The sequence below is a fragment of the Anopheles aquasalis genome, chromosome 2 (assembly GCF_943734665.1).
Source record: "Anopheles aquasalis chromosome 2, idAnoAquaMG_Q_19, whole genome shotgun sequence".
Taxonomy (NCBI): domain Eukaryota; kingdom Metazoa; phylum Arthropoda; class Insecta; order Diptera; family Culicidae; genus Anopheles; species Anopheles aquasalis.
Window position 1 is genome coordinate 7323795 of NC_064877.1, and position 11206 is coordinate 7335000.

The 11206-nt window shown below is 49.9% G+C and overlaps 2 protein-coding genes across 4 annotated transcripts; both read right to left on the reverse strand.

Annotated features, from left to right (window-relative positions):
- Positions 1-2360: 2360 nt before the first annotated feature.
- LOC126571992 (kelch-like protein 10) lies at positions 2361-4912 on the reverse strand. Of its 2 annotated transcripts, none has more exons than XM_050230958.1 (6): positions 4571-4912; positions 4252-4500; positions 3917-4184; positions 3731-3856; positions 3339-3614; positions 2361-3247 (listed from the first exon to the last, which is right to left on the reverse strand). In XM_050230958.1, exons 1-6 carry the CDS (start codon positions 4804-4806, stop codon positions 2441-2443), a joined length of 1962 nt encoding a protein of 653 aa, XP_050086915.1. In that variant the 5' UTR covers positions 4807-4912; the 3' UTR covers positions 2361-2440. The 2 variants fall into 2 exon arrangements, with proteins under 2 accessions (XP_050086915.1, XP_050086917.1); XM_050230960.1 differs by having other exon boundaries at positions 4584-4696.
- Positions 4913-5191: 279 nt separating this feature from the next.
- On the reverse strand, positions 5192-11042 carry LOC126571994 (transcription factor SOX-9). Of its 2 annotated transcripts, none has more exons than XM_050230963.1 (6): positions 10951-11042; positions 8096-8547; positions 7931-8012; positions 7538-7856; positions 6925-7461; positions 5192-6861 (listed from the first exon to the last, which is right to left on the reverse strand). In XM_050230963.1, the coding sequence occupies exons 2-6, from the start codon at positions 8527-8529 to the stop codon at positions 6656-6658; spliced, it is 1578 nt and encodes a 525-aa protein (XP_050086920.1). In that variant the 5' UTR covers positions 8530-8547; positions 10951-11042; the 3' UTR covers positions 5192-6655. The 2 variants fall into 2 exon arrangements, with proteins under 2 accessions (XP_050086920.1, XP_050086919.1); XM_050230962.1 differs by lacking the exon at positions 10951-11042 and adding an exon at positions 9845-10183.
- Positions 11043-11206: the final 164 nt, after the last annotated feature.

Consider the following 11206-nt stretch of genomic DNA (forward strand, 5'->3'; position numbering starts at 1 on the left):
CACGGCGATCACCCAGCCCAGGCGATCATCTCGCGGTCTCAATCACCTCGGCCGGCACTCTCGGCCAACTCGACACTCTCTCAATCTCCCACCTATTGCTTCGAATCAACGTGCGACGCGAGAGCTCGCGAAGGTTGCTGAGGCGTGCGGAAAAGGTGCGGTCGGTTCGGCGGCTCCGAACTCCACCGATGATAAGCGGACAACCCCGGACAATGTCGGAATGTTTATATTATCTACACACAGTCCGGCACGACAGACCGGACGAAGCGAAAGAGAAAACAAAACGCGTGCGCTCGGGCGAACAAACGTGCTTTGGAGGACGACAAGCCCCCCCGCGAAGGTCTCGGCGGAACTCCGCTATTTGGGATTTAAATCTAGACTTCTTTCCGTCGCTTGCGACAACATTACTTGCGTACGCGGGCTGTCGTGTAAGTTGTCCTAGTTCAGGGGATGCATTTTACATTTCTTTTTTTGGAGGACCATCAAGAACGCCCGGACACTGACACGGGGAATTCGAAAGTCCTTTGCCAACCCGCAAACTCTCTTACCCTCGATGGCTCTTCGGATTCGGCGCCCCAAAACGGCGTCGATTAACCTTCACTGTGGCACTATCTGACAGGTTCTGCCTTGAAGTTGACCACCGGTAAAGGGCAGGTACTGCTCAAGAATGTTGCTATGCGGTTAAGGAGCTACTCAATGCCGCGAGTGCCCTCAGCGTTCACACTTTCTTCTTCAAGTCGCGCAGCCCAATCGAATCGGCCACAAGATGGACAACACTCCTCCATCGAAAACCCTATCGCTGCAACGTAATGATCTAATCAAAGACGTGCTTGAAATGATTAACTGACCTTGTCCGCTGACACACTGTGAGGGTCGCATACCCCCCATACCATGCAGCCACGCGCCAGGAAGTAATTGGAAATTCCCCATAAACCTCCGTCCCTTCGAATCACGACCTCAATCCGGGGCTGCCGCGCTCAAGCATCAATTACGAGCGATCCGATCGATCGATGGCCGGTTGTAGTGTCGGCCGTGTTCGAAGCAGCCACCTAACCGCTAGAGACGAGTTTCTCGGCCACGATGGCGATGTGGTGTAGCGAGGACTGTTTGAATTTAATCACCAAGAGGTAACTAATTAAACATACGGCTCGTCCGTCCTTACATATGTTAAAAAAAAGAGTCAACTAATTCCATCTCATTAAGGTTCCATCTCGGGTTCGGTAAACATCCCCATATGTATCCAGCCTGTAACCTGCTGGCCAGTGCAATGAACGTTATTGACGATCGGAACGTTAGGTTTTTCCCTTAGCTCTGTTCTTCCAAGGTCAGTGTGCCTAGCTTAAGGTTCATGTAACGGGATCTCGTGACACAATCTGCAAATTGGAGAATACAACCTCTCGCTCCTAAAAACTGGAGATCCGATCCGGTGGTCACTCTAAGATGAAGCCATTTCACGATTCCGACCTACGTTTGCAACTAAGTTGATCTGCAATCCGAGCTATTTGTGGTATTTCAGGTTCTTGCTCCATCCTAAGACACTCCCTCACCGCTAGCCACTATTGGGCAGGCCCCTATCGGCAATCCGAAATTTGATCCGCTTTGTTCATCAAATGGCAGTGCCGCGCAGCGACTGTGACGAGCGGCAGGGTGTCAAAATATGTGGCCAAATGCTCTGATATATGCTGACTCTGGCTGCTGCTGCTGCTGCGTTATGACACCACTATGCCACTAACAGTGCGAAATGACCACCAACTAGCGAAATCGATCGAGATTTCGAACCCTCAATCTTCACTAACAAGCGCTCTCTCTCTCTCTCTCTCTCTCTCTCTCTCTCTCTCTCACTCTCTCTTGCTCTCCCTATCCCTCTCTAAGCTTTGGCCAAAAATAGCCGAACCGCAGAAAAGTGAAATGCCTCCCTGAGACCCCCTCGCGATAGTCTGTTTCATGTATGTTTTATCCGTCAAGGCGCTTTCGAAGAAGATTAATGGCATCGTCAGTGCCAAAGAGCCTGGCCACAGAGCTTAAAGTGGTTGCGTGAAATTTCGTTTCGCACTATCCGGAGGCCACCAGAGGCCATGGGGGGGGGACACAACTTTGCCACCCAATCAGCCGGTGCTAAAGCACGCGCGGGGGGGGAGGACTACACGATTAGAGTATTCCTTTTCAACGATTAATCGTCGAATTAGGTTGTGATTTCGTCCCAGCAAGGAGGTCACCGTGTGCGACGCAATCGACGAAATGCCAATCAATCAATATTCAGCAACCCTGCGCCACCTTCATCCCGCCGATCGTAAGCTGATAAGGTAGTGAAAGTCCGGTGGGATAATACTTTTTGAAATTTTGTATAACATTCTGCCAATTTGGACCACTCATTTGGCCAGCGCTTGCTGGGTGCGATTTAACGAGTCACACAGGCCTGCGGCCTCTCGGCGACGACAGCTTAATCAACATCCTCCGATGAGCTGGCCGTATCCGAACCCTGTTCCTCCCCTTCCCGTTGCTCTTGATCTTCCTCCGTCTCCATCTCCTCGTCAATTCTCTCCCCAGCCAACACGGCCCTCCGGTTCTGGTACAGCTCGTTCAGCAGGTTCTCCTTGTTGGCATGCAGATAATCGCGGATGTTCGGCAGATCGGACACGGTAACGGCCCGGAAGGCGGATCGTAACCGTCCAAGATCGGTCGCTTCGTACCATTCTTCCGCTTTCGGTGAATAACACTCGACGTAGGCGGTCGCACTGACCCCATCGTAACCACCGATCGCAAACAGCATCCCATCGATCGTCTCCAGCCCGAAGTTGCTCCGCCGATGGTACATGCTGGGGCAGGCGGTCCACTGGCGCAGGATCGGATCATACCGTTCGCTAGTATCCAACCGTGTCAACCCATTGAAACCACCGACAACGTAAACCGAACCATCCAACGCAGCGCAGGAAACACCGGAACGACGTGAGAGCATCTGGGGCAACAGGGACCACTGGTTCGTTCGTGGATCGTACGATTCGACCGTCGCTAGGCACTCGTGCCCATCGAACCCACCGGTGATGTAGATGAGCCCCTCGAGGACACACGCATCCGCATCCGAGCGCATCGAGTTCATCGTGGCCACCAGCGTCCACTGGTTGGTGTGTGGATTGTACCGCTCGACCGTGTTGTGCCGGGTGCTACCATCGAAACCACCCATGGCGTACAGCAACCCACCCAAGGCTACCACGCTTACGTAGCACCGCCGGAAGTGCATCGGAGCGATCTGTAATGAAGAGTGAAGGGGGGGGGGGGGGGAGGGGGGGGAGGAAACCGGATGTTTGACAACAGAGTGGAATCTCATCTCTCGGTCATACCTCGTGCCACACTTTTTCGACCATATCGAACCGGCGGCACGTGTGGAAATGTTCAACACCATCGTAGCCACCGATGCAGTAGAGCTGCGTCCCGATGAAGGCCGCCCCGTAGTAGGCCCGGGGGCCGTGTGGATCTTCATGGCGGATTCGCACCCAACGATCGGCGCGCGTGTCGTACGTTTCGATGATCGACTGTGGTAGCCCTTCGCTCCATCCACCCACCGTGAAGATCACCTCGTGCGGTAACCGGGGCAACCCGATGGCTGGTGTTTTCATCTACCAAGAGAGGGAAAGAGAGGGACGGTGAGACGATGCATAACGAGTACAGTTACCTCGGCAATGTTCAAGGCCACCGTGACACCGATGGCATCTTGGATTAGGCCCCCATTCACCTCCTTAATGCCCTTCGTGCTGATCATCTCCAGGTCGTACAGAAACGTGAGCGACTCGATGATGAGTGACTTGGTGTCCTCGGACGCCAGTACGTACGGGTTTTCTTTCACGTTCTCCAGGAAGTACTGAAATGAATTACGGGTGCCGGTTAGTCTGCTCGGTGCTCAACAGGGCCCTGTCCTTACCTCTGTGTTGAGTAGCCCCAATCGGACTGTTTTCATCAAACGCAGCACATGCTGGGCACGGTTGGCCGGATCGCGGTCGATCCACCGTACGGCAAACTCCCAGACCGTGCTCTCATCTCGCACGTTCAGCTGTTCATCCGCCAGCAGCAGACAGACATCGTCCACGGACAACTGAAGCAGTGCGTCGGCATGCGCCACGATCAGCTTCATAAAGTGCTTCAGTATGAACAGTTTGGCCGACTCGTACATCAACTCAGCAAGCCGTTGCCTAGCAATAAAGGGACGTTAATATTGTCGGTATAGAGAGAGAGCAGGACTTCCGGAGTCGGACTTACCTGCCAAACAGCATGATCGTGACACAATTGTCCGGCCGTAAGCGATCCACCAGAAAGCGGGCACAGTAGTCCGTGAGGCTGCGGATGATGAGGAAGTCGGCGGCCGCATACACCTCGTACACGTTGCGCTCGTTGAGATCACACTGGCGCAGGTACGCGTACTGGATCACCTCGATCATGGCCGAGCGTGCAATGCCCGGGATGGATACCGTATGCTTGTCGCTGGGCAGTGCCGTCGTGAAGAGTATTCTGCCAAGCGGACAGCCAGCAATATCGAGTTACAATCATGGCTAGAATTCACGGAACGATGATGACCTACCGGAAATACTCACTGCAGGAGCTCAGGATGACCCGATGCACCCGAATCTCGTGCCTATCGTCGGGGAACACGATCGATGCATCGCACAGCGTTTCGCTGAGCCGCATATCGTGCAGTGCGTTCATCGTCGGTTGGCTGATGCACCGCTTCGGCGAGGCGCACTCGGACGATGCAACCTCGGACAACAGTGCGCTTGATGATCCGGCCTCACTACTTGGCCACTGGTCACTGTCCATACCTGCTCTCAGCGTCAAAGGGACACAATTTTGACTCACGAAACGTAACAAAGAACAGTTAAAAAACAACGAATAATCTCTCAAACGAAAACGCACTCCAGCGAACGGCAAATGCGCTCTGCGCATTAAACTGTTCGGACGAAAAATTCCCGATCGCAGGTTACTTTGATTACACACGGCATTGACTTCTACGCGATATTTCCGCCTTTCGGATACCACTTTTCCAAACCATCTCCTGAAGAACAGACAAAGAAAGCAACTTATGATTAGCCAAATAGAAATTTTATTCTTCATAACGGCGACAATGTTGATAGAAATAAAAGGGAATGAAAAAAGGGCTTCGGACTTATCAGAGCCAAAGCATCTTATTTATCGCTATAAAATGTTCGAAACCACGTGTCTGCCTGGGATATATTTTGATTGGTTTTAGATTCCAGTTTCTTCAAATCAACTTGGTCCACAATCTTCCTCTACATCTTCCCCGAACTGCAGCCTCTATACTGGGCTACCGCTGGCCATGCGACCAGGATTCCTAACTCCCTAGAAAATCAATCACTTTCTCTGTTCCCTTCGAGGCACTAGTGACACAGTTACAGAAGCCCACAGTGGCTTTCGCTCGTTTTGTTTTTTTGTTTTTTTATCAAATGACAATACAATACTAGCTTTTGCGCTGAGAAAGTGTCCAATTAGATTGACTTGTCGTTATCCAAAACTTGCCACTACACTACCGTATTACTAAGGATTGCAGGGATAACGGTAAAGGTGAAAGTAAGATGAAGAAATCATCGTTCTTTGGGAGTTGGCGCCGCAGAGTTAATAAGAATCAAAACATAATTAATTGCGGTGGATTAAGTGAAAAGTATAAACAGGGCTTGTAGCTAGAGAGTGATGTATTGGAGTGCACGCACGATAAACGAAAGGGGTGAAAACTAAATTTAAACCATTTTTTCCGGTCACTGTACGGAATTGTTCACGCTTCCGGCGCAATTGTTCTCGATTTTGCAAGATGAAAAAGACAAATTTAAATTATATGATAATGGTTAAAATAGATATTACGTATAGCAAAATGTAGCAGAAACAGAAGCAGATAGTAACTAGCGTTAAAAAAAACTGTGCGATACAAGCGATCCTTTCTCTTACGGCACATGGAAGGAATTCCTATCATTGCAGTTACACAGAGAAGTGGCTGCAAATTACCCGTAAAATGACAAAATAAAGCAAATCATAAAACAAAGCAAGCACAAACCAACTTAACAACACAGCTCAGCTACTCGAGGTATCCTTTGATGGTGAAAATGACTCGAGAACACTTGGACTAGGACTGCCAACATCGTCTTCTGTTCTCTCTTTATCGCTTTCTATCTATCACTTTCCTCCAGCTTTCTCATCTCAACGTAATCAAAGTAAAACAATCGTAAAGCAATACGAAAAGCAAATCAACTAAATACTAAACTCCTAACCCTACTATCTGCCTAGTCACAAGCTGTGACCAAGGCGAGAATAGACTGCACCCCTGATTCAAACAGCCACATTAGTTTACCAAGTCTTTCGCTGCTTTCATGAAAAAAAAAAAACAAAACATAAATTAACTTACTGGCGTCTATCAGAACGGGACAGAATCAGTGCGCAATGTAGAGGAACAAAAGGAGGGGGAGGGCCGAAAGGGTTATTCGATATTCAGATTTAAACAAAAAACAAAAATAAATAAAATACAATAAAAAAAACTAAAACTACACTTAAACCTATGATTTCGGTAACGCGCCTCGAATTGGAGCGCTTTTTTGCGACGGTTTATATCAGCATTCGCTTAGCGCGCCCAGATGCGCCAGACAGCACCACAGCACAAACTCTACTGAATACTGTTGATACGGACAATGTGTTCCTTTAGCCCCTTGCGCTTGCGACAACCGCTGATCCTTGGTTTTTCGCCAAAGTCGACTGGCTCGATGGCAGCAATGGATGGTATCGCGGTCACTTCAACTGGAGCCGAGAGAGCCGATTGATGATGGCTTCGCTGGAGGAACGTTGCTCTAGGTTTCTTCTCATTTCCCGAACCTAACGATAAAGGCGTAAATCAATTAGTACCGCGATCGAGCAGCCAGCTCATATAACACCTACCGTGACGGAGTCTGTGGCGCTTGCTGACAACCTTCTTAGCGAGATAATCTTCCAACCGTTTCGGGGGCAGATCTTTGATTTTTTGCTGCAACTCCTGCACCGCACGCCCATACCGGGCTATCTCGCTAGCAGTGGGTACTACTTCACGGCGAGCGACACCGGCATGAGCTTGAGGAACCTTTGGAGGACTCTTCGGTGCAGTGACAGTCTGTGCGGTAATGTTTGGTGTGATGTCCGACGTAGTAACGGTCGACGATGGTGGTGATCGCGAGGGTCTGCGAGCTTGCATCGCTTGCAGCTGCTGGGATTGTTTGTACTGTTCGTAAAGTTTGCCCTTTACTTTGCGCGGTGCACGACTATAGACCACTCCGTTCGATTGCCCGCCATTAACCAGCGAATGATCCGATCGGGGGATGGTCTGTGAGAGATAATGTTGCCGCATGTTTTGATACGGTTCCACCATATCGCTTGCCATATCACAGGGACGATTATCGACGATTTGCTTCGTTTGTTCTATCGCCACACTGGTGGAGCCATCTGTAGAAATAGAAAAAAAGAACACAAGCTCTTGGCATAAGGGAACCAGAGATGATGCGTTGACATTGCCACTTACCCGTGACCGGCTGTTGCGGCATCAAAGTACTCAGCGCCCCCATCTTTGTTTCATCGGCCAGCTTGAACTCCGTCATTGGTTGTGCTGGCAGTTCCTCTTCCTCTTGGTTGCTGCTGTTGAACAGAGCGAGCAGCGATCTGGCCGCCTCCAAGTTCCCGTCAACCGTATCGTTACTTTCCTCAGGTACTCGTGTCTCCGGTGTTCCCTCACCAATACCGTTGCTTTGTACTAAGTTCATTTGTGCATCAGGTGCCGGAACGATTACCTCAAGTCCTTGCCTGGACCAACGATATCCGGCCTCATAGAGCTCTGCCTTGTGCTGCAATACCGTTGGAGTTGATAAATTCGTTAACAAATGCATCGATCGTAAACCTTTCTTTTTTTGCAACTTACCTCACGGGCCAGTGATTCATACGGTTCTTTTTCCTCCTTGCTCAGCTGCTTCCACCATTCTCCCAGCACCTTCGTATGGTATCTGTGGAATAGAGAATGTGAGATCAACCATCAACTAATAAGAAATCGCCATTGCAACAATATTTATCCACAACAGCGACTTACCGGTTCTCTTTCTTCGGAAAGTGTTCGCTTACAATCCGGCGATGCTTCTTACAGAACATCAGGAACGCATTCATGGGTCGCGAAGGGACAGCGGCAGATGACGTGGCCACAGTTGGAGGCTTGAGTGTTTCTGAGTCATCCTGGTCCGCATCTTGTTCCATGGCTTGTGTTTCGATCGTTTCCTGTGCCGTTCCGAACTGTTGGTACGAAGTATCGTTAGCATTTACTGGCAGCAGATCTTTGGAGCAAATGGAGTCCAATGCGACGCCATTTTGTGGGACGATAGTGGCGACCACCGCTCCGTCGCTGTAATGCCAGCTATTGTTGTTGCTGTTGTTGACTGTAGTTTTGTAGAATGCCCCACCACCAACACCAGGAAAGGCCATGTCTGTCCCATTAAACATGGACGTCTTCTCGAAGTGATTTTGAAACATCTTGCACGATGCACTGTCCTGTTGCGGAATAGAATTTGAAATGAAAAAATAATCGTCCATTCATAATGTTCTGGCGGTATTATGTGATCACTCATACGACGATCACACTTGCTACAGTCGCCTATGACAGTGTCTAGTAGGCTGGATGAAAGTCTTCCGCAACCAGACAATGGAAATTTCCTCTTTCATTTATTTTTATTTTTTTGTAATTCCACACCCGCTCTGGCCCCAACGACTTTGCGATCAACCCTTCTGGTACATCTCATTCTCGCAGCACGCACCACCTGCTGCCCGAGGAGCACACTCGCGCGCCTCACGAGACTCGCGTTTCGGCGAAGGTTTCCGAAGGGGGCGCATGGTGTTAGTACCGTCGCCGCTCGCAAGCTCTACCACGCACGCACTAACCTATGCTACTTATGCTTGTGTTGGGTAGTCGATGTAGATTTTCGCATCCAACACACAACGACGACGACGACTACTACCACTACTACCAACACCGCCCGATCGGACTACTACTCCCAAAAAAAAAGAGACAAGGAAGCGCTGTGTGCACTACTATTCGTCGTAACGAGATCTTTTTGCCACATGAAAAAATACTTTTTTCGATGAAAAAATTATGCTACTAAAGCGAGGCGGTCACGAGTGTAACGGGTTAATCACAGGGGGGAGAAAACTGCCGTACCTGGTACACGTTGTAACGCTTTAACTTTAATTCACATTTTTTTCACCCAACAATCACATTCAAGGTCGCGTCTTCTTCTGTACCCCCGAATCGCGGGCAGCCGCGGGCGAGAGTGATTGTGGCCCACTACTAACCCATGCGTACGGAACAACGAACGATGCAGCCGTTGCGGTTGCTGTGTGCGAGCGAGCGGGAGTTGAGAGTGAGAGTGAAAGAGTGAGAACAATAACAACATAGCGCGGATCCGCGATGATGTGCGACAACGACGACGACGACGACGACGACGACGACGGGGACACCACAAGAAAACGATACGAAAAAATCGCTTCTATTTTTTTCTTCTGTTTTTGCTTTTTGCTCTCGATTTTTCGTCAATGGCCGACTAGCGGACGAATGCACTTTGTGGTGCATCGGCTAGAACAATGGCAGCAAATGGTTGCTTTACTGATGATGGTTTTTTTGTTTAACAAAAAGATTAAATACATAATTCCATCAAAGGACTCCTTCCCTTGTGTGGATTATCATTTTTTGCCAAATTTAAATTATGAACAATATCATTTTTCAAAACCACTATCAAGCAATGAGCATGCGTTGGGCAAAGCTAGAGCGATGATTTTAATAATATCTACATACCACGAACCAATTGCATGCGGTGCGAGCTGCCACACGTTTTGTGCTACACTTGTTCTCCCACCAAATCCACCCCACCCTCGCCACTGTCTAAGTCGCAAAACGAAATTATAAACAATTATTATATTTTCATCACGGCGACGATGACACGACACACGGGTTTTTACGAGTTTGAACGTCTCCAGAACAGAGCACAGCGACGGCACAGGCGGAGGCAAAGCAGAAGAGTTTTATATTTTTGTTGAATCGAAGGCGGCGAAGAGACCAACGCGACGGCGACACCGACAACGACGACTACTGAGACGATGAGCACTCGATGCGAGTTTGTTTTCGATGCCGATGCGGTTGGTGACGATTGCGGTGGTCGGTCGGTCGGTTGGTCGGTCACCACCACAGCGCACATGTGATGCCGCGACCGCGGCCGCCGATTTGCGAGAATCACACATCCATCCATGCTGCTGTGTCACGCCAGTGGTGTAGGTGACCGCGATCGAGAGATGCGGGAGGCCGAACCGAACCAGATCCCTCCCCCCAGCTCCCCATTTTGCCATTATTTCATCGAGAACTTGTGCTCCCTCCGCTCGTCCTCCCGCTACTGCCGCTGCTTGGTGGAGTGCTTGCGAAGTGAAAATCTACTATTCGATCACAATCACACGCCACCAACCAACCAGTGGTCGCGATCCTCCAGACCAAAGCCAAGAACAAATGGATTAGTATAGGCTTCGAAAGATCCAAAAAAATCCACGACGAGCAGGCGCTTATCATAAGCCGAATCGAATTCGAATTTTGCTCGCGTTTTGCACGCACGCACGCACCCGCACTCAGCACACACATGTCCCGGAGTCCTCGACATCGAGGGTCAACCAAAAGAGAGGTTCAATATTATGCACTACTCGCTATCTAGCCACGGCCACGGCGGCCACCTTCTTTGGTGTGACGTCAACAATGAAATTCATGTTGCATCCTGTCCGGACAGTCGGAAGCGGTGTGCACACTTTTACCCTGACCTCCGCACTGATAACACCCCTGGAAACCTGCCTCGCCAGATATGGAACGGAGGATAGAGAGCGATCTTTCTACAACTATTGGCTATGGCACTAAAAACGTACTTGTTGTCCTTGCTGCTACTGCTGCTGCTGCTATTGGTGGTTCCTTCTCACGGGCAGCGACCGCCAGTGCTGCTGCTGCTGGTACGACTTGTCTCTGGCTCCTGTTTGTGAGAAATGTTTTGTGTGCCCGACGGTATCACCCGCGAAAAGCCGAACGAAACACGCACATGGTACGCACACTAGCGCACACGCCTTCGAGGAGCTTTATAGTGCATCCTGCTGCTGCTGCTGCTGCGGAGGGGTAACAATCGTCACG